This window comes from Sinocyclocheilus rhinocerous, unplaced genomic scaffold, assembly GCF_001515625.1.
Source record: "Sinocyclocheilus rhinocerous isolate Xijiao unplaced genomic scaffold, SAMN03320098_v1.1 scaffold831, whole genome shotgun sequence".
Lineage (NCBI taxonomy): Eukaryota > Metazoa > Chordata > Actinopteri > Cypriniformes > Cyprinidae > Sinocyclocheilus > Sinocyclocheilus rhinocerous.
Window position 1 is genome coordinate 1335788 of NW_015641020.1, and position 27333 is coordinate 1363120.

The 27333-nt window shown below is 36.9% G+C and overlaps 1 protein-coding gene across 4 annotated transcripts in view; it reads left to right on the plus strand.

The window, feature by feature from the left end:
• The window catches only part of LOC107753966 (neuroligin-2-like), a 179349-nt gene that overhangs the window by 39921 nt on the left and 112095 nt on the right, over positions 1-27333 (plus strand). For 3 of the 4 annotated variants that reach the window (XM_016570262.1, XM_016570263.1, XM_016570261.1), the window contains one exon: positions 25011-25816. In XM_016570262.1, coding sequence (XP_016425748.1) covers positions 25345-25816 — 472 coding nt within the window. In that variant the 5' untranslated portion in view covers positions 25011-25344. Of the gene's footprint in view, positions 1-3115; positions 3128-7173; positions 7178-14508; positions 14514-25010; positions 25817-27333 lie in introns of those variants that run through there. The other variant, XM_016570259.1, reaches the window with a different exon arrangement.

The window sequence follows — 27333 nt, forward strand, 5'->3', positions numbered from 1 at the left end:
TATGGAGAGACTTTAAATTTATAGTGGCTCATTATTTCGGAGGAAATTGCCTGCTATAAATGACTAAAGTTCTTGTCTTTGTATACTATGTCATGAATCAGGAAGAAAGTCTGAGAGAGGGAGAGATATTTTAATACTGTGTAGACGGAGTGTTTGTAATGACATTCACAAGTTGTGTTCAGACAGGATCTTGAGGGAAAAGAAAATATTTAGAGAGTAGCGTCTTGTGCTTCTCTTGAAAAAGGCCATCTTCAGAAACCGATTTAGAAAAACACATACGCTTTCGCACCAATTCGCTAGCTGACGAACGAACGCCAAATACCATTAAAGCTGATACACAGGCTGGCATTTCATTACACGAGGGCTTACTTGTGCGTATGCCTTTGATTTAGTTTAATATAATAACACACTAGATAAAACAGCCACAAGCACTATGATCTATGGACGCCTGCATCAGAACAGCAGCGTGCATTTGTCTTAATGATGCCTCCTCTTATTTAGAGTGGAACTCCAGTGGGCATTTTCCCAGCCGTATGGAATGAATGGACCACAATGCCATTGCTACGATACATGCCAGGCCTGTGCCAGAAGTTGCCTTCTGCGAATGTAATGCTTACTTTTACTCTGCAACTTTTTTTATCATCTTACAGATAGCTTTAGGTCTGGTGCCAGACTTTTGGTACCGTGAATAGAGTTCTCTGTTCTGTTTCACAGCTGCTGAAAGCCAAGATGTCAAACTCTGCAGTAGAAAGTGCATTTAATAGATGCTGTCTTAGAATTTCTGCTTGTGGTCTGAAAACCATGAAAACCAAGTTTTTTAACTTTCTATTCATCAAAGAATCCTGAAAAAGCAGTTTCCAGCACGACTGTTCAACATTGACAATGATAAATATTGCTTGAGCACCAAATCAGCATATTAGAGTGATTTCTGAAGGATCACTTGAAACTGAAGAATGCTGTCTTAGAATTTCTGCTTGTGGTCTGAAAACCATGCACAATAATGATATGTGACGCTGAGTTTAGACAAGCTAGTTTTTGAAGATGTGTTACAAAAACTTGTTTGAAAAGGTTTCTAATCAATCTGCTCTTCATCTAATTTAGGAACAGAATATGCTACCCTTGAATGGCTTGATATAATGAATAGAAAAAAAGTTTTATTTGAAAGAAATTCATACTTTTATTCAGCAAGGGCACATTAAATTGATCAAAAGTGACAGTAAAGACATTTACAATGTTACAAAACATTTGTATTACAAATAAGTGCTGTTTTTTAACTTTCTATTCATCAAAGAATCCTGAAAAAGCAGTTTCCAGCACGACTGTTCAACATTGACAATGATAAATATTGCTTGAGCACCAAATCAGCATATTAGAGTGATTTCTGAAGGATCACTTGAAACTGAAGACTGGAGTAATGGCTGCTAAAAATTCAGCTTTGCTGTCACAGAAATATACTGTATGTCATTTTCAAATATGAAAAACGGTTATTTTATGTTGCAATATTTTTGTTTATAAGCCTGGTTTCTTAAATACATAGTTACATGTAAATGTAAGATAAATATATAAAGTATATAATAAATATATTTTATATTTATATAAAATATTCAGAATCCAATAAATAAATAATTAAAAATTCTAATATCAGCAGATAACCAACAAGGTGATTCATCATTAATCCCTAAAATGAATAAAAGCTTTTTTTTTCTAGTTGTGGTCAGCACTAAATTTTTCATTGGCTTGAAATTGCTCTGTGAATGCAAACTCTATAAAAAAGATTTAGAACAATCCTTATTCAGTAACCACAAATGACTAGAAAATGTCATGGAAATGTCATGAAAATACACTGGTCAAAATGTGTAGAAGCCCTGTTTTCAGCACATATTTTTGGACTCTTATTGATGGCTGAAAGAATTCCTAACTAATACAAATCTTTAATAAGCAAACAAGATATGCAGATGAATAGAACTGTATTTTGTGTGTGTTGTGCAAACTCAAGCAAGCCCGCATATAAAAGTTTACTGTAGTTTTGCTAAGACCCATATGTTCTCTTTCTCAGCCTCATCCAATCTCCCTTTCTTTTTCCCTCCATCTCACACCTTGCCTCCTTGCTTGTTCTCTAACTGAATAAATTTGCAGTGCTCGTATAACTCCAGGCCACCGTGTGTCTTGTCAGCTCTCAGCAGGGGAACATCTATAATATTACACCCCAGTGCAGCACTCCCCAGCTAAACCATGTCACAGCGCCGCTCTATCTAATAAACAGATGTCTTTATTGATCTGAAGGGCCATATCCCTCTCTTTCCCCATGCACTCAGCTGAAAAAACTTTGTTAGGAGGCAGCGATAAGTGTCACGCAGGCTTGGGTTTTTATATCTCAGTTACCACTGGAGAATAGAAGATGTCCCACCGTGGTACATTAAAAGGTTTTGCAGGGTCAGAGGAGATGATGAGCTAAGAACTTAACTCTGAGTGTGTTTATAACTGAGAGCCGGGTGTATTATTGAGAGGGTGTGTTTGTGTGTGTGTGTGAGAGAGGTAATTGTTTGGACAGGTGTTAACAGAACAGCAGGCTAGTGATGTTAAATTGTGTTTCATGAACTACTAATCTGAATTCATGTTTCTATAGACATTTACAGACTATATAGCATCTGTAATGACACTTGCACCATAAAATGCTTGAGTAACTCTGCAACGGTTAGTTTACAGTTTTGACACAGGCCTGTTTTGACATGTAACATCTGTTCTGATGCATCGTGGTCTGTTGCTGAGGGCAGTTGCCATAGTTTTGCGACATTTGGGCCGTGCAGTCATGTGTGTGTGTCAGGCTCGAAAAGAATTCAAGGACATGAATTGAGGTAATAAACTGGATGCAGAATTGCAGAATTACTATTCAAATGAGAATGTAAGGTAGAAATACAGAGTTCTGGCATGAAACTCTAGATGGCGCAGTCCGATAGGTCTAACTCAATCTGACCTAATGACATTATTATCACATGGCACAGCTGCTTGGTTCTCTCCTGTATCGGTAGCCAATGAGCTCGCTGCTTAATATTCAAATACATGACTAGGGTTTGCCGTAGCAGTAGCAGCTTGCTTCAGAAACCCTCCACCTTCCCCAGCTCCACCTGTATAGATCTGCTACGAGGTGATTCATGTATGCTATATGGGGGTTATTTCATGTATGTTATATTTGCAGCAGCAATATTTCTTACATGCTCACAGCAGCATGTTGTAGATGTATTGGCAGTTGCAAGTCTCGGTACTTACTCTGCCGCAGCAGCAGCAGCAGCATAGCAGATCTATTCCATCAAGACCAAATACATTAACATTGCCATGTACATTACCATGCCAATCCCTCCCGAGAGTTGTCATGACAGAATTTAATTTAATTTAATTGAAATTCAGATAAATTCACAAAACTCATTTTTAAACTAGAAAGGCATATTTTGACAACACAAACTTTGAATGTAGACTTGACAAATCTTTAATTGAAAGTTTTGTTTAAAAAAAGTTAAAGAACTTGAAGACAGATAGATAGATAGATAGATAGATAGATAGTTCATACATTTTGAAATTTGCACAACCTTAGTGTATAAATAGCACCAAACAATGAAAAGGTCCATTTAAAAAAAAATGCACTTAATTTACCAGAATGCATTACCTGTTGAATGTCTTTGAAGTACTATTCAGTAAACTCCTCTTCCACTTATTTCAATTTAAATTCAACTTCCTGTGGAGGGACAAACAGGAGAAACAAAGCAATTCATCAAAGAGCCAACAATATTCATACTGCACTCATTAATTGAAACCCAGTTTTTCAGTTCTGAATGTATGTATATGGTATGGGTGGGGAATCTGCAGTCTGCAGGAGAGCCGAAGGGTTCATCTGTGTCCGTCATGAGCATTTTAGAACCCTCAAGTGCCCCTAACAAATTTAAGGCCCCGTCCACACGGAGATACGTTTAGCTTTATACGCATACATTTTGTATCGTATAGGCGTTTCGTCCACACGGATCCGGCGTTTTGGGAGAGTGAAACCGATATTTTTTTAAACCGGGTCCCAGAGTGGATAAATCTGAAAACGCCACCCTTGCGTTTTCGTGTGGACAGTGAATCCATATTTTTTCTGAAACGATGACGTCATCAGCCCACGTCTCACCCCTAGTCAGACACCGCTGCGTCACGTAACGGCAACAAAAACATGAACAAACACTGAACGATTGTCTTTTTATTAACTAACATTAACACAGATTAATAAATGTATTGTTCCATGTTCGTTTGTATACTGCGCGCAAGGTTTATGCGCATAGTCCAAGTCTTCTTCTCCGTTTTTAGTGTATCTCTGTGGCAGAATTACAGTGCCACATACTGGTCTGGCATGTATACTACATCGTTTTGTGTCGGTTTTGTGGTTTCGTGTGGACGCAGATATTTCTTGAGACAAGGGGGAAAAAAAGATCGGATAGGGAAAGCTCTGGCTTCGTGTGGACGTAGCCTTAATCTGACCTTGGACAGTACATCTTATCATCAGTTTAATGAAGCACCTGCAGTCCATGTAGACTCATGATTGAATGGGTATCATGATTCCAGGTCATTATGTTTAAATACTCTGACTCTTTAATGGCACACACTTTTTACTGATTTGGGAACTGTGTGAGGTCATTATTCAAGACATTAGTGAAAGCTTGTCTTTAACACATCAGAGACTGAGCAGGGGCTGGTCATAATGTTTTGAGCTCCATTAATGGAACAGGTTGCTATCAAACAGCAGGGAGATCTACTGCACATGGTGTTGACGGAGTGGAACACACATTTATCTAAATGAGGACTTATCATTGATGTCTATTCTTATTGGATTATTCACAATAGATGTCTAACAAGAAAATGTAGCTTTTGGCATTTTTAGAAGTGAGATCTGTATTGAGATCTCTTCTGAAACCCTGGAGCTTGCTAGGTTTTTTTTTTTTTTTGCTCAGGAGAAATGTTTGAGCAGCAGCAAAAGTCTTCATTTGTTCTCATTGATTTCTATGAAAAGTAATTGAGACATTAAAGAGTTTTTCTTTCCTATAGGAATGACATGAGAGAACTCATCCAAAAACATCTGAAAGGTAGTGATGTGATTTACACTGTATTAAAAGAGCTGGTTTATGTCAGGTTTTAAACCAGGCTGGTTTGTGCTGGTCTATCATATGCTGTGGTAAAGCTGGTTGGCCAACAAGCTATTTCTGATGAAGCCTGAGGACCAAATGAGCCTTGCTGGTCAAGGCAATGCAAGTTTACTTTTATAGAACATTTTATGCACACTGCGAATTAAAAAAAAAAATAAATAAATAAAATTAATAGCTTTTCAGAAAACTAATTTAAGATCATAAATGGAGGAAAAATAGTCAATTAAAAATGTCAATTACTCTTTTTCTCAGATTTAGCTAAATTCAGAGGATATTTATAGCAAGAAGTGTAGCAAGGTCAGAAACACACACAAAGAGACAAACAGTTTAATTCTAGAACATTTAGTGTATGTCCTTATTACTGATCTGTGACAAAGGTATCACACACAAATACAGCACAATTTATAACAATTAGACTCTGCTCTTATTACTGATCCATGACCAAGGTGACACACGCAAAGGCATCAGTTGATTTCTCCGGTTCATTTCAGTATCATTATAAAGGCAGAGGTTGTTACCAAGTTTAATTTGCCATGATGATGTTTTGGTCAGCAGCAGAAAGAACATTACCAGGGGCGGAATGTGTTCATTTGGATTTTGTAGGTTTATCTAAAACTCTGTGCTTGCTTTGTATTCACATCATGTGCATGTGTTTATGTGCGTGTGTGTGTGTGTGTGTGTTAACACATGGTAACTCACCATGTGTTAACATTCCTCAGGCATGTGTGGGTGCTGTGGAGTCAATATTTGAAACAGGCACCTATCCTATTTTGGATAGATTGTTTTTAAAGAAACATTTTAAATATTCTAGCTGTCAATGGATGTCATTATTAGATGTTAATAAATTATATTGTGACATTTCAAATGAACTTAGTCTGTTAGGATATTGTGAATTTGTGAGGGAGGAATGTGACAGCATGGAACCATTTCACACAAAATGGCTGCTTCCATTTTCTAGAAGTTTTCTATATAATAATTTTAATGGTATTTGTTAAATTTTTTTCATTTAAAGATAATGTTTTATTAAAGATTAGATTTTACTAAAATAGATTGCAATGGATTTTTAGATAAATTAATTTTAATGAATATCAAACCCAATACATAAATATGTTCATTTCTATAAATTGTATAAACAATTAAATCAACATTGTTGTATGTAATAAATAATTGTAATGATTTTTATTTTTTCATTTTATTTATTTATTTATTTATTTAACATTTTAAATTCAAAGATGGTTTTATTTAACATTACATTTTTAGATACATTAATTTAAATGAACAGGAAACCTAGTACATATGTTCGTTCATTCATTCATTCATTCATTCATTTGGATAGAAATTTATAGAAATTGTATAAAATTTAAAATCAACACTATTGTATGTGAAAATAATTTTAATTAATTTATTTACATTTTCTTTTACATTTCAAAATTATTTATTTATTTGAATTTTTAAGTTAAGTTTTAAGATCAATTTTCAACCTTCCACTCACATAAAGATGTCAATTTATCAGGTGTGTCACAAGCACTAATAAAAAGGCTGCTCTTTGTCATTTAGCCACACGCTGTGTGTGTGTGTGTGTGTATGTGTGTGTGTGCAGGAGATGGAGTATGTTTGTACACTTCACATCCACACATTGCTTGGCTCAGAGAGAGTGAGATGACACTGGGATGCCTCTCTCTGCATACATTTCCATAATCAAAGCTAATATGGCTTCACACATTGTGTATTTTAAGTTTATATGGATGTGTGTGTGTGTGTGTGTGTGTGTGTGTGCGCGCGCGTGCACGCGCAGGGGTGGGGTGTGAGAATGCGTGGGCACCGGAATATTAATCAGATGATAAATTGAAAGTGTGTTTACAGATTATACGTGTTTTGGTGAAGATGGAGGATATGAGATATGAGAGAGCGTGTGTGTTTGTGTGTCGGCCCATCCTGTGCTGGTTAATAGACCGTTTACTGTGAGCGTTTGATCCCAGCAGAAACTGAAGGGCCACAGCAGCAGCCAGGTCACAAGAATTATGAGACACCGTCGCACCAGGTGACAGTAAATCCTCCTCACTCCACACTTGCATGAGTTTAGTATCGCAGCCCCTTTTAAGTGAAAATTACTTATATTAAAATCTAAGTGAGATGACAACCCACACAGGACAAACACTCAGAGAATCTTAATGGCTCTCACAGAAACTGTTCCACACTAAAGCGCTATTCAGACGGGATTAATTTTCCAAACGACATTTGAGTTTAACACATAACATCTGTGACGTACTGCTTTGGACATGATTGGAATCTGTAGGGGGTTTTACACTGTACTTAACCCCAGATTATTGTCATTCTAACTCTATTTTAACCCCAGGTAAAGGCATGTTTCACACTTGTCATTTAGAAGTGGGGTTAGCACTGCTTTTTATCCAGGGTTATGAAACCCTGGATGAAATGGTCCGGATCTGGATTAGCATTGCTTTTGCATGTGCTTTGGACAGTCATGAAAACACAGCATGTTGTAGAAACAGTTGTTTCAGGGTTTGAGGGGAAAAATATCAAATGGTGATGGAAAACATGTGAATTTTATAGACTGCAGAAAAAAAGTTGATTTCTTAGTCAGGTTAGACGTCATTTAACATAGATGAAAACAAGGCTATAAGTGATAGACTTAAGGCCCGTTCATACCAAGAAGGATAACTATAAATATAACTATATCAGCGCCCATCCCTCACAGCCTCGTTTTCATTCAAGTCAAAAATTAAATATGGCACTACCCTAACTAAGGTCTATGAGGATGTGTAATGCTAGAGCTGTTATTTAAACAGGTTGTGTGCTGCATTTGTCCAATCAATGACACTGACACCACAAATATGAAAAAAGTGCGTTAACCCAGGTTTTAGAAACGTACAGTATGAAATGTCAGTTTATGAATACCCAGGATTAAATGTTAAGCCCTGGTAAATTCTGGATGTGTGCATCATGAAACTAATTGAACAAGTTAATTTATGTGATAGATTTATAACATTATGTATATAAATTAGGGAAGGAATTCATTCAAATGCTTAAAAGTTGGCCAAAAGGCCTGTAAGGTTTATGAGAGAGCAAAACAGGAAATGTTGCTTTAGTTATGGTATTCAATGTAGGTCAAAATAGGAGAAGCATTGTGAAAAATGAATCTATTGCAATCACAGACATTCCTATACGATTGGGGTAAGATTCCTCAGAGGACCCCTGATGAATCACAGTAGGTAATTTGCTGTGTAATTTTTAAGTAAATCACATTATTAAAATCACAAAGTACATATGTAAAACACAAATTAACCTGACTTACTCAGGAAAAACTAGTAGCATCTGAATAAGGCTTATAAAGTTCTTTACTTAGAAGGAAAAACTTGTTAGTATGTCTGTGATAGAATAAAAATAAATAAAAGGAAATGTTTGTTACTTAAAGGTTATTCTTTCATACTGTACAGTAGTTCAGGAAACTTAATAGAGGTTTCAGATATTTGTCATTTAAAGGCTTGTAGTACTTTAATGTTAAAATACTTTCTCACTACTGTAAGATAGTTGGCGTGTTTGTTAAAAAGCACTCAGTATTATTACAATTCCCTCTGGTGCCACTAGTAGCGCCAAAATTACACACGTTCAATAGCAGCTTTTGAAATAACAGTAAAAACAAATGAAACATTTGTTGATATACAGAAAGAGTGTAGTGCAATAAAAGTAATTTGGGCAGCATCGATCTTGGGACAATTAGCTGACAAAGTTCATATAATATCAGACTTTTGATTGCAGAATTTAGAGTCTTGTGAAATCTGAATATAGTGAGTGATGTTGTTTAGATTCAAAAGTCTGCATTTGATCTCCATTTAATCTCATTACTATCTGGGAGAAATAGTGACATTTAAAGAGAATTTCTTCTTTGATTTTAGATTGCATGAGATCCATCAACCAAAATCTTCTGAAGTTCACACAGTGACATACATTGCATTCTAGGTACATATTTTATCACTTCTTGCCTTCTCTGGGAATCGAACCCATGACCTTGCTAACGCCGTGCTCTACTGATTGAGCTACAGTAAGGCTTGAATCTTGAATCCTTGAATACTGGAAGATATGAGTCCTGTTGTATATGGTTTTGAGTGCCGCAGTGATCTGTCTGGCAGTAGATAATGATATATCTAATGCTTGGCCCTTACATTAATTATCACACAGTTACATGTGTTAAAGATTATTAAGCTGAAATTTTGTTTAATATATTACGAGACTCAGAAGGGTGACCTCTGTTATAGTCATTAGATGACTAACACAGTGCGTCCCGTAATGCGGTAGGGCCTGTGTTGTGTGTTTGTGTGCATGTGTGTTGATTACTTTAGGATTGTGTTGCTTCTCAGCTCTGTCAATAGCACAAACTAAGGCCAAAAGGCTGGCAGAATATCTAAAAACATGTCAAAAAGATGAGCAACACCATGAGCCATCGCTCCCCCTCCTTTTCTCTCACATCCACATGCAGACACGCTCTGGCATGAATATCATTCAGTGTCAGATTGAGTGAAGGAATTACGTGATGTCTAGATGTATGATGATGGCTTCCCTAGTGCCACACATAGACACACACACTTTGCTTGTTTACTTCCAGGCTTCTGGCAGGCATGTTCAGGGGCAAAGGTCATGGCCATGTGGACAGTTGCCACGGTGGTTAGCAACCACTGTCGTGGCGTTGAGACTGATTTTTCCAAGCCTAGACTGGCGTAATTAATATTGGCTTGAACTCCTTGATGATGACGCAGTCCAACCCTGTCTGGCCCAAGGCAGCCTACCCTTCGCCCTTGTAATGCGAAACACCTCTGCTATTTACAAACTGGAGCAAACTGGCTACACTCTCTTTCCTTCTCACTCTTTTTGTTTAGTTTATTTATGGGATCCTTTTGTTTTAATTAGGGCTGTCAATCGATTAACGATTTCAATTCAGCATATCATTAAGCAGCATACCATTAACATGATATGCTGATTAATCAAATTAATTGTAATCACATACATAAATATTGAAGGTAATTCACAATTAGACTTTCAGGGGTTTTTAAAGTCAATATATTGTTTGTTTTATTTCTATATTTTTGAACATAAGCCTGTCCTTCAGTCCACAACATTCCCGGATAGCGATTGCAGATGGCGGATAGCCATATTTACGGTGGCCGAGAGAGCTCAACACTGCAACTTAAGAAAACACATGCAAATTGAAAAAACACCAGCAAATTAAGAAAACATCTTCATCAGTTTAACAACACATGCGCTGCAAATCCTCACAGCACATGCAAATGAAGAAACGCGCTGCAAATCCTCACAAGCTCTCTCGGCCACCGTACACATATTTTATATATACTATGTTCAAAAGTTTGGGGTCAGTAAAAAATTTTTTAATTAATACTTTTATTCAGCAAGGATGCATTAAATTGATTAAAAGTAACAGTAAAGACATTTATAATGTAATAATATATAAAAGATTTCTATTTCAAATAAATGCTGTTCTTTTGAACTTTCTATTTATCAAGGAATCCTGAAAATTTCTGTCATGGTTTCCAGAAAAATATTAAGCAGCACAACTGGTATCAACTTTGATAATAATAAATGTTACTTGATCACCAAGTCAGCATATTAGAATGATTTCTGAAGGAGCATGTGACACTGAAGACTGGAGTAATGGCTGCAGAAAATTCAGCTTTGCCATCACAGGAATATTAATCAAAAAGTTTATAATTAAGGGTTATGTATAATTGATCATACTACTGTAAATTTACGAGTTTAATTGACATTTAGTTTTACTGCATCCCAAATAATTTTTAATGCACTGCAGGATTCAAGCTAAAAATCTGTGCACTGTCAGTTGAGAGGGGTCGTTGTTTTGAGAGCGAGCACCCTGTGATCATTCCGTTAGTAGATGTATGTAACTAGGACAAGTGCTGGTGGGGTGGCTGCTTGATTCTCTCTGGCTCTGTAGCAGAAGCTGTGATGGAGTGATAGAGGGATAGACGTGACGAAGACATTGATGGACTGATGAAGAGTACTGTTCTTTTGTCAAGAGCAATGAGCGTTTAAAGCTCAGTCAGACACCTGCTCATGTCACCTGTGCGCTGTGATTTCTCAGTGCACATGAAACTGTTTAGGTTTGTGCATTCAGGCATGGTTCCATGGAAGAGTTCACATGCAAGATGTTGAGATTCATGATACCGGCTGTATTTATTCAGGTGTGTGTGTATCATTTACAGGCACATATGTGAAAACATTATCTCGTGGTTGGGGTTGGGGTTTATTTCTACCTGCTGGAAGTACAGGGCTGAACAGAATAGTAGGTTGATTTATTTGAAGTCCTTTTTTTAGAGCAAGTCACTTCACTCAACAGCCATCTGGGCAACTATTTTCTTGCTACGCATGGATGGCTTCTTCCTAATGGGATAAAGACCAAAACCACCAAAACGGTTTGTAAAATCACGAATGCAAATCCAGTTCAACTAATGCTAAATGCGCTTTAGAGCAAACAGAGCGATGCCTAAATTCTAAATTGGCTTCATTTCACAGATCCCACACTGAGTATTGTGATTCATTTTTCTGCTAGTGGCCCGTTTTCTCTAACATATACCGTCTCTTTTCTCTGAATACACTGGACTTCATTATTTTAGAACAAATTTCTGCATTTTGTGGAAAATCAACTAATTGTAAATTATTATATTTTTTCTTTTTCCATCGTTTCCTTCACCTCGTCCTCCTTATCCTTCTTCTTCTTCTACTTCTTTTTCTTATTCTTCTCCTCCTCCTCCTCCTTCTCCCTCCCTCCTTCTCTTTCTTCTTCTTCTTTGTTGAAACAGACTTGGAATTTTATTTTATTTTATTTTTTAAATGTCTTTGTGTAGTATAGATTTTATTTTCCCAGACCCAGACTTTCCATTTTCAATATGGATAAGTATACAGTACATGGAACTGTACAAACATTCACAGAGTAGTGTGCTTAAATAGAATTCTTGTGAAAGCTATTTTCTAAGGAAAACCTTGACATGGAGACCAAGCGCTTTATGAATGCTGAACTCAATTTTCAAGGTATTTAGACTGAGATTAATCTGATGCTTTTTAAATGGTACTCCAAACACTGTTTCAGCCTCATACCTTTCCTGCGAAGTGCTCAGAGCAGAATACGGTGGTCATCATTTGGCGTCATAAATAGGATCTCTTACTTAATGTGCTGTTGGTGCCACTGCTGTGCTTTGCCTTTGCCACAGGCACACACAAACACTGGCATACACATGTGCGTGAACACACAACTCCAGTCTAATGTTCTCTGCCCAATCCCAGCCTCAGCTTTAGGTCCGTCCAGCAGTCGTTATTGGCCATGGTAATTAATTTGTGTAGCGGCAGCTGTTATTGTGTGGAAACAGAGGCTGAATCAGAGGGAGTGTATTGATGTGATAGAGGAATGAAGTGAAAAGGTGTGGAGGGAAAATCGAGAGCCCAGCAGTATTAGAAAGGATAGATGGAGGAACCCGACAAATAAGCTTTGTTCCAAAACCTAGTGAGCTGCCTATGGAGCTAAAACACCTAATTTTAGCCAAATTCCAAAGCAACATTGCATTTATGCTTCACTGAGAATGCAATTGCAACTCCTGTGAAGACAATTAATCCAACATGGTGTATGATCTGAGATGTACATTCAGTTTAAATAGTGGTGAGCGTATATTTAATTCACATGAAGACTGTGCAGTGTTCTGTTTTACATATTACAATTTCTGTAATATTTCTTAATTCTGTTAGATTGATATACCCGATAAACTATGCACACTTTTTATTTAATTTCTACCTTTTTTCTGTTGTATTTATTTGTCCTATTACTTGTAATTGCTTTCTTTTGTTTTTATTTTATTACAGACTATATACAACTCAATAAACTTGAGAATCCTTTACTTATATATAAGTTAGACTAGTATTGTGTACAATATATAATGGTAAAATATCAGTGTCATCTAACAACCATATTTTCAGCAAAAATAACTCTTTTTTTTTCAGGGAAAAAAAACCTTTCTATTCTCTTGTTTTTGTTTTTTTTGTGAACGGTTCCTGTCTATGTGAGGTTCCATTCCAGTTAGCATGCATTAATAATTTAATATTCACGCAGTTGAAGGCAGCTCCCTTTGTAGGTAGTGAGACGGCTGGATTTTGAAACAAAACTTTAGTGTAAAGGAGAGAATTTACCATGTCTCTAAGCATGAGCATGATGCTTGATGCTAGCGATGTCGAGGTAATGGGTTTGATTTTTGGGGAATGCATGGACAGATAAGATGTGCAATGCAAGTCCCTTTGGATAAAAATATCTGGCTAATGCCTTGTATGTGCATGTAAATTTAAGGACACACACACACACACTTGCTGTAGTGTGTTGGGGGTGTATTTTCATAGCTTTTACATTGCTTTGATATCAGTCCCATGTGGAGAGGAAAGGAAAAGAAAGAGAAGATGAAGGGTGTGTGAAAGAGGGTGCGAGGATTCTGCTCTTTCACCATTTCAGCCCAACTCCTCCCCTTCTCTGCTCCCCTGATTATGCTGTTGCTGAGGGTGTAGAGTATTGCATCAGTATTGCTTGTAAGACTTTTGAAGGTTGGTACTCTTTACTGCTTATTCTGTCCAAGAATACACAGCATGGGGTCTGAAATTTCAAATTTACTTGCTACTAAGTATCTCAAACTAAATGAAGATTTTTGTACACTACCATTTAGGTTTACATTTAGTAATATTTTTTAATATTTTAGAAAGAAGTCTCTTGCTTTCATCAAAGCTGCATTATTTGATTAAAAAATACAGTCAAAACAGTAATATTCTGAACGTCTCGGTTACGTATGGTAACCCTCGTTCCCTGAAGGAGGGAACGGAGACGTCATGTCGGATGACCGACGAATTGGGATCTCGCTTAGAGAGACCAATCTACTTCGAGTGTGTTTTTCATTTTAATGTATTTTAAAATGCAGTTTATTTCTGTAATGGCAAAGCTGAATTTTCAGCAACCATTAGGTTGTGTCCACCAAAGCGTTTTTCCTGAGGCTAGCATATTTTTTCAATTGGGAGCAATGGGAGTATTTAAAAACAGCAACAGCATGACGAGGTGGTGAACATCTACTTCACACTGAGCACTGCATGCTTGGCAATTTTTTTCTGGTTGCTGAGAGTTGAAAAATGTTCAACTTTGGGTAAAACGCAGCGCTCATCAATGTCACTTTTTACCCAGCCATCCAATCACAGTGGAAAAGAGGCGGAACAAATATCACCAACCATTACGTTCTGCTTTTACAATGATGTGATGACAACAACAATGGAGAAGAAGTAGCCTAAATATTGATGGTCTCAGAGTATCGATGTGTATATCAGATGACATCTCCAGACTACAACAGTATTAATATAAAAAATGATGCTTGAAGGTACATTTTGTGCACTATGGGTCTAATTGCTGTGCTTCCAAAGCACTCTCAATTGACGACAGCTGGGCATTTTCTAAAAAGTGCCTGCCATTTTCAGCTGGCTAAAAATGCTTTGGTGGGCACATGTTGTCACTCCAGGCTTCAGTCACGCAATATTTCAGAAATCATTCTACAATTCTGATTTGGTGCTCAAGAAATATATATTTTTTATTATTATTTTCAATGTTAAAATAAAGTATTAATAATTTTTTTTTTTTCCAAATAAATTCTGACACCCAAAATTTGAAAGCAGTGTATCTTCTAAATGGCTGATTTTTGCATGCCCAGCATTTTACTTTAAGAGTAGATAGACAAATTACTTGTCACTAGAAGCTTGTTAGCACCTAGTTAGGACTAGAGCTGTGTAGCAAAGTCACGAATACTCGTATCGTCAAATCTCTGTGACGATACATCGTCGTATCGATGTATCGAACACAGCACTAGTTAGGATACAATGTGAGACCGAGACTGTATGGCAGTGACTGCAACATCAGTCGCATCAGCAGCAGCAGCACTGCTTGATACATGAGCAACATCATTTTCATCAATTTCTATTCACTTTTCATACCATCTGACAGATAGAAAGGGAGAGAATGAATTAAAGAGAAGAAAAAGATGGTATCAGCCACCAAATAACTGAAATTGAGAAAAGCACCGCAAAACAGCATTACCATATTTTACGGTGCAGTTTTGCATACATGTTCACTTAAAAATGCACAGATACAGACACACTTACACGGTTATACACAAACTTGGTCATTCATCATTGATAAAGGACTCAGGCTGTGAGCTACCCTGAGGCCAGAGAAGTAGAGAAAAATCTCCCTCTCGCTCATGCTCTATGTCTCTCTGACACACAAAAACCCATTTATCATTGATTTTATATAAGAGTGATTGGGATTAGATTCTCTTTTGGCTGTTCTTGATGTCTCTTCTAGTCTTCTTTCTGTTGGTTTTCCTTCTCTCCTTTCCTCTCTGTGTTCTTGTTTGGAGTTTCTCTGTACAGGAGAATACATTCTAATTGGCTAGAGGGTGTTGGCTCTGTGGGCAGCACATGTGTTGAATATGCAATGGTTACAGCCTCACTTGGTTTTGAATATTAATGAAGGAGAAATTGTGGTCACTGCTCTGTCATTTTTAGGAGCTACTGTGCTGGTCTTTGTAATACAGTAAAATGACTACAAATGTAATGCCAGTTCAACACAGGCACACACGCACTTCATCAGGCAGTGATTAAGCATATATGAGTGGTGTGTGAGTAATGGTTCTGTCTAATTAGCACAGTGCTGACTGCCGCTGACCCTTCACAGAGCAGCCACATCCCAGCCCACATTAAACCCCTGTAAATATTTGCTTTTAACTCTTCCTCTTCTGTTGTTTCCAATTTTGTGCTCTGGTGGGCTGCGACATATGTGTGTCCTGTGTCTGGACAAAGGTTATTCTCCTTATCTCTCTCTCTTTCTCTAAACTGGTTGTGGGGAATAGAATATATATATATATATATATATATATATATATATTTCGTTTTCGGAGATGTGAGCGCCAGGGCGTCATCGGCCGTTCAGTGCTCATGAAACCACAGAGAGAAGCCGTACCCCGGTGTAAGGTCTGTTTTGGGTTTTGTCATGTTCATGTTTTAATGTCTTTTATTTTGTAATTGTTTCATGCTGTTAGTGTCATGCTTCCGATGAGTGTTTAAGTCATAGTCAAGTGAAGTCATGTCAAGTCTGTTCAAGTTAAGTCAAGTCTAGTCTGTTCAAGTCAAGTCTTCGTTTCTTTGTATTTTGGATTACACTTTGTTTAATAAAATCTGCACTTGGATTCACTACGCTCGCCTACAGTGGATTATCATTACACTCGGCCAGATCTTCTGGAAATTGCTGCTGGCTCCGATGTCTATAGTGGTTGAACATGAGATATAAATTGTTTTGGGTAAATCTAACTGGCAGTCTTTGGTCTCATTAATCTATTATTTGTTCCAGAGCAAATAGTTTGGCTGAGAGCAAAATCTCATCACGTTATATTTTATGTAACTTCAGTGATCTATATCATAGCGCTTTTGACTGAATTGCCCAGCAACTTTTATGATGGCTGTTGGTGTTGTTTATTAAATATTAGTATTCAATAAATAATATTTTATATAAATAATAGTAGTGTTTAGTATTGGGAAATAGTGATGGTGATTTTAGTTAAATCCGCCATTAGATGGCGACAAGAGACTGTTTTTACGAGTCAGTAGTAAAGACTTTTATATTGAAAGAGACTGAAACGCTGTTGTAAACAAGGAAGTTATTTTTATTTTCTACAACACATTGTAAGACACTGCCAACAAATGCGCTGAGCAGCGCTGTCATCGGGAATCACACTAAACAGATGAAAGGATAGTATGACAAAGATATCGCTTTCCTCAGCGGACATTGAAACTAATGTTTTATTGTGAATATGAGATTGATCTGAAGAATGAATGCTGTATCAGATGCAGGTAATAATCACACTGGCTCAGTCCATCTCTCTCTCATAATACTCTATATAATACAGTGAGATTTTAATACAATACAATAAGTTTTCAATTAAGCAACTTAACGTTCTTTAGTTCTAAAGTGACGTTTTCGAATTAGTAACAGAGGCTTAGGCTCAGCTGTTAAACTGTCAAACTGAGATTTGAATCAGTGGTGGAAGGAAGTAGTTCTGCACAAAAGAGGCTTTTTAAAGACACTCCATTGTTGTTTCTTATATATTTACACACTTGTGCTGTCAAACTGTTGTATAAACGCAATATCACACTCGTAGCCGTGAGATACGGCTGTATATCGGCACGGCTGTGATTCGGCCTCGTGCCGTAGGTAATCACAGCGTGCCGATATACAGCTATATCTCACGGCTACGAGTTCAAATCTCAACTCTCACACGGATTCAAATATCACGCGTGTAATATTGCTCATATACAGTGGGTACGGAAAGTATTCAGACCCCCTTAAATTTTTCACTCTTTGTTATATTGCAGCCATTTGCTAAAATCATTTAAGTTAATTTTTTTTCCTCATTAATGTACACACAGCACCCCATATTGACAGAAAAACACAGAATTGTTGACATTTTTGCAGATTTATTAAAAAAGAAAAACTGAAATATCACATGGTCATAAGTATTCAGTTGCTGTGACACTCATATATTTAACTCAGGTGCTGTCCATGTCTTCTGATCATCCTTGAGATGGTTCTACACCTTCACTTGAGTCGTATCATTTCTTCAGTGTTGTCACATGAAAAGATATAATAAAATATTTACAAAAATGTGAGGGGTGTACTCACTTCTGTGAGATACTGTAAAACATATGCCTCTCTTGTATGGACAGTTTTTCTAATTTCAGCTAATTTTTAAAAATCCCTTTAGTTCATAGAATATTGAAGTGATGCAATTAATAGGCTGAATTTTTTTTGAAGAAAAAATTTTATATATAGTAAAATATAACTATAACTATAAGATTTTTTAAATGTTTTTAAAAGAAGCTGAAAGAAGTTTTGAAGAACTCTTTGAGAACTGTTATGCTTCCCAAAGCTGCATTTGTTTGATATAAATGCAATAAAATTGTTGTGAATTATTATTTATTATTGCAAATTAAAATTACATTCTAAAATATATTAATTTGAAAACGCAAAGCTGAATTTTCAGCAGCCATTACTCCAGTCTTCAGTGTCACATGATCCATCAGAAATTATTCTAATATGCTGAATTGGTGCTTAAGAAACATTTCTTATCATTATCAATATTGAAAACAATTGTGCTACTTAATATTTTTGTGGAAACCATTATGCCATTATTTTTCAGGATTTTTTGATAAATAAAAAGTTCAAAAGAACCGTATTTATTATAGTATAATATAATGGATTTGTAAAGATTGTTAAAGCTGCACATACGTAAATACTTTTACTTTTTAGATTTAATATATTCAGCCAGTCTGTTTCAGTTGGCTACATGCATTGAAGGTAGCACAGAACAAAATACAGTACATCAATTAAAAGTAATAATAGACTCTATATGAAATAGCTGAAATACAAATGATCATTTAAAAATAAAAATAACCCATTGTATGACTATTAGTGATAATTATAGTTCTTTCTTGATCTCCGTTTTCACTTTCTCACTGCTTTCAGCCATCATCCTTCTGTCTTTTATTTACAGATCAATGGAAGTATTAGGGGGACAGAGAAATAAGATAAAGTGGGGGGAGAAGGTACCGACAGGTTGTGAACGTCTTTTGACCTGACCGTCAGCAGCTCTGCTATCAGTTGGCTGTCTGACACACACATACACACACACACTCACACACATCGTAACCACTGTCATCTCCCAGGGCGCTGAGAAGCAGCGAAACCTTGAGGGTCTGAATGAGGGCGATTCTCAGAACCGGTCCTGCACACATCTGTCCTCCTTTATGACACTCGCTGCAGGTATCTGCTGTCTCAGACACAGACAGGCCTGGTGCTAGTGTCTCCAATTCACACCTCACAGTTCCCCATTCAGATAACGTGCCGTATAAGTGAGAGTGAAAGAGTGCGAGTGTGTGTTCCTCTATCTCTCTCGCCCATTTTCTCACTTGTAGCCTGTTTTGTCTGTCTGTCTCTCTCTTTCTGTTTATTTCTTCCATTCATCATTTTCCCGGAGGGCACACAGCACGGCCACAACTGGCCAATTTAAGCATTGTAACGATGCCAATCAAGCAATTAAGACCCAAACAACCTGTGTGCCCCCCTTCAGCCGCTCTGCTAATGCCAACTTTGTGATCGCTCCGGTCCTGCCTCTCTTCTTACTCTCTTGCCCCGGCTGCGGGGGCATCAGCTGCTGCTGGACCCATCCAGTCCTCTGATTAAACACAGCGCACACTGGCCCACGATCAGGGAGGTGACAAGTTCATTAGTCTGACATAAGCCTTAATTACTGTGGCGGCTGATTCTAGATCAGCGTGGAACGGAATAGCAGATGGATAGTGGGAAAGTCATCGCATGGGAGTTGATTGACATGTGATGAACTGTCAGAGGGTAAATGCAGCAGTTCAGCAGGGTTATGAACCACAGGACCCTGGTGTGAGTTCTTTTGCATGCATCATGTGCAGTGTAGGAAAACTAGTTTGAAAATGTAGCCTGCTAAGCTTCAAGCTGCCCGCAAAGTAGCTGAATACAGGCAAGCTGCACTATTGAAAAAGTTGTTAGCTAACAAAATGAAGCCAATGCCACCCTCAAGTCTAATGGTGGCTACAAGTAGGTGTTGCCCATCCAAAAGGGCCATCATCCCACCAAATCAAAAAATTGTCAAATGTTAACTAAAACTAAAAATATAACCATTAAAAAGGTTTCAATTAAGCTGTAGTAAAATTGTTGTTAATTGAAATAAAGGTGAAATAAATTAATGATGAAAAATTTAAACATAGTCTAAACATTTTGGCAACTAACTTAATTTAAAGTACTAAAATGACTAAAACTAATAAAAATGACACAAAACCTAAATTAAAAAGAAAATGGAATATATATTTTAAAAAGCTCATTATTTTTATAACCTAACCGATATTTTGAATTATTTGGAATAGATTTACTTCTGCATTTTCTCTAATTGATTATTGGCTATTTGACTTTTGCACAAAAGAAAAGGTGTGGTCAAGAACTTTGAAGGGATTGTTCATCCAAAAATGAGAATTCTTTCATCATATTACCCTTTGGCTTTCATTATATGGGCATTTCATTATATTTAAAAAAATATCTTCTTTTGTGGTCTGCAGAACGGTTTGTCACCTCATAATGGTTTGGAACAACACAAGGATGAATAATTTATTACTTTTTTTTTTTTCATTTTTGAGTAAACTATTCCTCAACTTTAGCTCTCAGATCCTTTTCATTCAGATAAGTGCAGATATTTTGTGTGATTGTATGTAACCAGTGTTGTTACTGTTAACTAAAACTAAAAATATAACCATTAAAAAGGTTTCAATTAAGCTGTAGTAAAATTGTTGTTAATTGAAATAAAGGTGAAATAAATTAATGATGAAAAATTTAAACATAGTCTAAACATTTTGGCAACTAACTTAATTTAAAGTACTAAAATGACTAAAACTAATAAAAATGACACAAAACCTAAATTAAAAAGAAAATGGAATATATATTTTAAAAAGCTCATTATTTTTATAACCTAACCGATATTTGTTGAATGTTTATTTAATTTTTTGGTTTTTCATTTACTTTAGAAGGTAGGTATATTTATGGATTTAGCAGTTGCAAACGATTTGTAAAAATGCGTAATTCTGATTCTAAATTATGTTTTAGAGGAGCTGCATGTTTCTTAAGTTGTTGCTTGGTAACCATACAGTAAGTCAGACTCTTATTACTTGGCAGAGCACATAGTTAACTCCTATTATTAATATTAATTACATCTATTTATTATATATTTATATCTCATCAAATTGCTGTTTATTGCAAGAAAAAAAGTTCTGCTTTGTAATATACTGTTGTTATTAGTAGTAATTGTGAATGATGACTGTGCAATTAATTTGTCAGGAATTAAAAAATAAAGACAGAAATTAAAACAAATAGGAAAATGTGTTCATTTTCCAGCCACAACTGCTACAAAACAAGTATCCCACACATAAATTTATGCAAAATACAGCTAATAGAAACAGCAAAAACACTGCCATTTAAATGATTTGAAAAATAGAGTGTCTATTACTATGATGTCTAATACACCTAAAGAATCAGACATCCAAGCACTACATGAGAGAGGGAATAGATTTTTATTGCCTCAGCTTGCTCAGTTGTAAGGCAGTTTGCCCAATACAGTATGACATAAAAACAGGCATGTCGCGCAACACTGCTGGCAAAAATAGCTTGTTATTTGAATAGCTACACAATTTTGAAAACAGCCGAACTTCGGTCACGCTACTGAGAATGCAGTTTAGTTATTGAGTTATTAGAGTGTTGCTACTTACTTACGAAACACTGACCAGAAGCTAGCCATGCTCTTGCCACTCATTTCCATCTCTAATCTCTGTCATGCTTTTTTCCCTAATCTTTCTCATGCTCTCTAGTATTTTTCACTCAGTCCTGCTTTTCTCCTGATCAATTCGGGTGTATTATTAAGAAGAGTGTGTTTAGTGCGTGATTGGGTGTGTGTGTGTGTGTGTGTGTGTGTTGTGCAGTATGTTTAGTCTCTAAGGTTTAATTAAAGAGCAGCCAGAGAATCTTGTCAATGGTCCCAAGACTCTCCTTAGAACCCCAGAGTCATCCTCTTCTATTTTACACTTCACAGAACACACATAGAGAGAGAGACGGACGATGAAGAATTATTGGAGGAATAATATAGAGAAAGAGGGTTTTCAGTTTTATTGGCAGGGTCATTCCTGTTATAGGCTACCATTGAACTCTGCAACTTGAAAAATAAATACGCTTATGTTGTAAATTGAAGATGTATAAGGTGCAACAGACAATAATTTTATTTTATATATTATAAAAAAATATTGTATGAAATTGCAATATTAATAAATATAAGTAAATTGTTTTTTAAATATTTACAGTCAATCCATTTTGTATAAAGGCGTGTATATATTATATTTTAAATAGATTTAATTGTATAATTATTTTATTGAAGGTAATTTAGTCAACATTTAATGCATACAAAAGCTATATGCATACGCATATATTTTATGTTAATATTTTTATATTACATGATATATTGTACATTGAAATATTAATTAATAAACATAAGTAAATGACGGTTTTAAAATATATAATTGTATCAGATAATCATACAATTTTGTATAATATTTTGTAGGGATGCACCGATACCACTTTTTCCAGTACTCGCCCGATACGATACTTTTATTTTTGGTACTTGCCGATACCGAGTACCGATACCAATATTTTTATTGCATTTGTACATTTTTTAAATATTGGGTACAGAAACCATATGATGATTGTTGCCACATTAACGATGATGGTGATGATGATGGTGATGATGATGAGGAAGCATTGTTTTGCCTTTTAAATAGCTTGCCATCCACATTTACTGCACCAAGGAGATCTATAATACTTGCAGACAGCTCTCTGTTAGCATTCCCATTCCTCCCAATGGCAGTTGCGCGGTTTGAAATCTGCCATCGTTGCCCTTTTTTTTGAGCCAATCACCTCAGCTCTGGAGCCACAGGAAATGATGTCATGACAATGCTGAATCCATCTGTACGGCAGCCATATTGAGTGTTATGATTTCTCATTCAATTTTCTATCTGTTTCTCCTCCTACCTTTTATAATGTCCCTGGTCTGCACCTATTTGTGTCCTTCAGTGCTGTTATATATGACATTCCTGTCATCTCACTACTTATGCTTGACCTTTTGCCCTCCATCTTGTCCGGACTTCAAATCTAAACCCACGTTAAATCCATTCACATCACATAAATCTCTCTCTCCTCTGTTTTAGCTAACCATTAAAATGCTTAAGCGTCTAAGCTAAGCGCTCTTGGCTAAATGCTAACACCATGTGAAACGAACATCAAAGTTTTAAAGCATCAATCAGCTCTCTCAGGCGATTAGAGGCTTTAAAATACAAAAGATGCATTCACGACGAAATGCGTCGGTTCTTAATTAGACTTCATATCCGCACAGATGATTTCATTCAGGATGTGAGAGCTAAAACATCTATTTTTAGTTTGTTAGTCACAACTGACTGATAGAGGCTCTTTGTGTGGGTGTTTCGAGATGTTTTCCTTTGCATCGCTGCCTCCCTGTCTCTATCTTATTGTGTTTATTATCCTCATAATGCCCTGAACGAGTCGTCTGGGCTGTCATTTGCCCGCAGTATTGCTTTTTTCCAAGGTTTAGACGTAGAGCACTACAGGAGGCACTATAACTGCTGAGTCATTGCATTTTTAAGCTACATATAAACATCGAAAACCATTCATGTTTGATGGGAAATGTTATAGAATTTTTCACTTCTTTCTGTCTCAAATGCAGTCTAGCCTTGTCATTAAAGATCTGGACTAGAAACTAAAAGGTTGTAAGTTCAAACCTCCTGGAAATCCTTCAGTTATTATCACCATTTTGATCAAGATGCTTAGGATAGGATAGTTTGCCTAAAAACGAGTAGATGCAAACCTGTATGACTGCGGAACACAAAAGGAGATATTTTGAAGAAAGTTGCTGCTGCTTTTGGACTTCATGTGTGGTCAGCCTCTTATTACACATAGTTAACTCCTATTATTAATATTAATTACATCTATTTATTATATATTTATATCTCATCAAATTGCTTTTTATTGCAAGAAAAAAGTTCTGCTTTGTAATATACTGTTGTTATTAGTAGTAATTGTGAGTCAAGTCAAGTCAAGTCACCTTTATTTATATAGCGCTTTTAACAATACAGAGTGAGTGATGACTGTGCAATTAATTTGTCAGGAATTAAAAAATAAAGATAGAAATTAAAACAAATAGGAAAATGTGTTCATTTTCCAACCACAACTGCTACAAAACAAGTATCCCACACATACATTTATGCAAAATACAACTAATAGAAACAGCAAAAACACTGCCATTTAACTGATTTGAAAAATAGAGTGTCTATTACTATGATGTCTAATACACCTAAAGAATCAGACATCCAAGCACTACATGAGAGAGGGAATAGATTTTTATTGCCTCAGCTTGCTCAGTTGTAAGGCAGTTTGCCCAATACAGTATGACATAAAAACAGGCATGTCGCGCAACACTGCTGGCAAAAATAGCTTGTTATTTGAATAGCTACACAATTTTGAAAACAGAAGTTTGCTCATGAAAACATTAGCAAACTTCACAGGCAAATAAAGCTTCATTGTCTATTGTTAATAGTGTAGTGATGTATGAATCATTGCTCACATAGCAGTCACTTTCAAACCAAGCAGTTTTCTGTTGGTCAACATGGCAAATTTACATTACCAACTTGAACACAAGCGAAATCTGCTTGGAGAACTTTTTCGCTCTCACACAAAGCCCCCGATCACACAAATTCCTGTTGAAATGACTTGATTTCATGAAATGTTGTTGAGCAATGGTAAATATGACCACACCTTTATGATGTAAACCATTGACTTTCATTGTATAGACACAAAAACACTGAGACAATCTTCAAAATATCTTCTATTGTGTTCTGCGGAGGAAAATAGGTTTGGAATGACATCAGGGTTCGTAAATGATGACAGAATTTTCATCTTCATGTGAACTATCCCTTTAATCTAGGTTGCAGCATTCAACATGGTACAAATCCATGTGGTTGATATGTGCATGCAAAAGGTAGCAACTCGTAAATTAACCTTTAGTCACTAACCCTTACCCTTTTTGTTGTTCTTGACAGGATCTGCAATCATCTGCGTGACCTCTTTAACTGACCCCATGAGGACGGCTGAGGGAGATGGAACGTAACAGACTTTTCTTCTTTACTTACTGCGGCATTACCACGATAACCCACCAGGGCTGAGCACAGCCTCTGCCCTTCGTCCACCCCAACCCTTCCACAGTCCCCCCATTCCTGTCCTCCCTCTTGCTCCCTGAAAGAACAAAACAAACCAGCAGGATTACTTTTTCTTATTTTGTTATAATAGTTTTACTTTCCTTTGTCCTTCACCCATGAAAAAGCAAAGTATAGGTCAATAAACCAGCGAAGTGAAGAAGGAGAAAACAAGACAGTCATGTATCTGCCCCATGCCTGTAAACGTGATTTGGGCCATGCCCGCAATTCGGAGACCACCCACGCAAGTACTCTCCTCTGGTTGGCACTGTGGATCACCTTGGCATCATGTCAACGCATTGATCCCGGCACCAAATATCCCACCGTCACCACAAACTACGGCAAGTTGCGCGGGATTAAAAAAGAGCTTAACAATGAGATTTTGGGTCCCGTGGAACAGTACCTTGGCGTCCCCTATGCCACGGCGCCGATCGGAGACCGTCGTTTTCAGCCACCAGAAGCTCCTGGGTCCTGGCAGGAAGTGCGGAACGCTACACAGTTCGCCTCTGTTTGCCCGCAGAATGTGCATGGTGTTTTGCCCGAGATCATGCTGCCTGTGTGGTTTACCGACAACTTAGATGTGGCCGCCACCTACATTCAGAATCAGAGCGAAGACTGTCTCTACCTCAACATCTATGTGCCCACAGAGGATGGTGAGTGTCTGACACACCACAGCAAAGCATTATGGTTATATCTAATAGGGGAGTAGAGTGCAACAGTGCCCATCCACTTTTTCAGCAGCCTTGGTTCAGGAAGTATTTTCTCATAGGGATGTTGAAGAAGTTTAAGAGTTATAAGCCATGAACCAAAACAACCACCTACGAGGTAAATCACAACATTACAAACTTTGATGTAAAGCAAAAAGTATTTGAAAATCAGACAAAAAGACAAATCTTTAATAAGGGAAGAAACTATAATCCCAATAGGCATAGTGAAAGAAATTATCAAAAGAATAAAAAATGATTAATAAGTCTAAAACTATTGATGTTGATTATTGATATAGAAACAATATATTTTATGTTTGTTGCAAAATATGCACTATATACAAATATTACGAATATATACAAATAGGGAGACTCACCCTACAACATTCGCAGTGCCTCATGGGATTGGGCAGGTGCTAATGAGTTCTTTTGGCGAAATCTGCTTGTTTAGATTCTCTGATTGGTGGGGATTGTTTTGCAGAATCAGGTAATTAATTCAGTTAGCAACCTCATAGATCACAGTAGGTCTGTCTTTAAAGGTTTATAAGTTATCGTTAAAAATCAATTCCCCTATGGAGAAAATGAATGGTGATTTTACTTCTGAAACCCAACTGCTGCACTCTATAGAGCAGGGGTCTCCAACCTTTTTTACACCACGGAACGGTTACGTTTGGAAAATATTCTCACGGACGGGGGGTGGGGTGTCCGCGCTGTCTGAAACACGTCTGTTTGCTTGTGCGCGCTTTGATTGTGTGCGAGAACAGCGTGTGAGTAATCGAATCTCTTTCGCTTCTTCTTCTTGTGGTTTAAAATTGCTTGTACGTGACCCAGTAGCAATTCTTCCAAGGCCCGGTAGTGGGTCGCGACCCGGTGGTTGGGGACCTCTGCTATAGAGTAATGGAACCTATAGACATGCGTTTTTACACGCCTACAGTGCTGCATAGTAGATACTACAATACTTAGTGACAGTTCTCCCAAAAATGGAAATTGTTGTCATTTACTCATTATTTTACTGTTGTTCCAAACCTGTATGACTTACTTCCTTCTGTGGAACACAAAAGATATTTTAAACACTGTCTTGTTTTGTGCATATAATGAAAGTCAGTGGGGTCAAGTGTTGTTCTGGACCCCACTGACTTTCACTGTATGGACAGAAACAGTTTAAATATTCTTCAGAGTATCTTTTTTGTGTGTGTTCTGCAGAAGAAAGGAAGCCAGACAAGTTTGAAATGACATGAAGGTGAGTAAATCATGATAGAATTTTCATTTTTGACTGGACTACCTCTTTAACACTACAAAGTACCATACAGTGAAAATGAGATGTCTTTTCTGCCTTTGAACTTCAGTGCAGCTTTACCAGACCTTGACTAAGGACATGTCCTTGCCTTCTCCTAGTTATGATCAGTCCACTGCACTCTGGATCAGGACTTGTCAGGAATAGTTTACCCTATGATTCACTTAAAGAG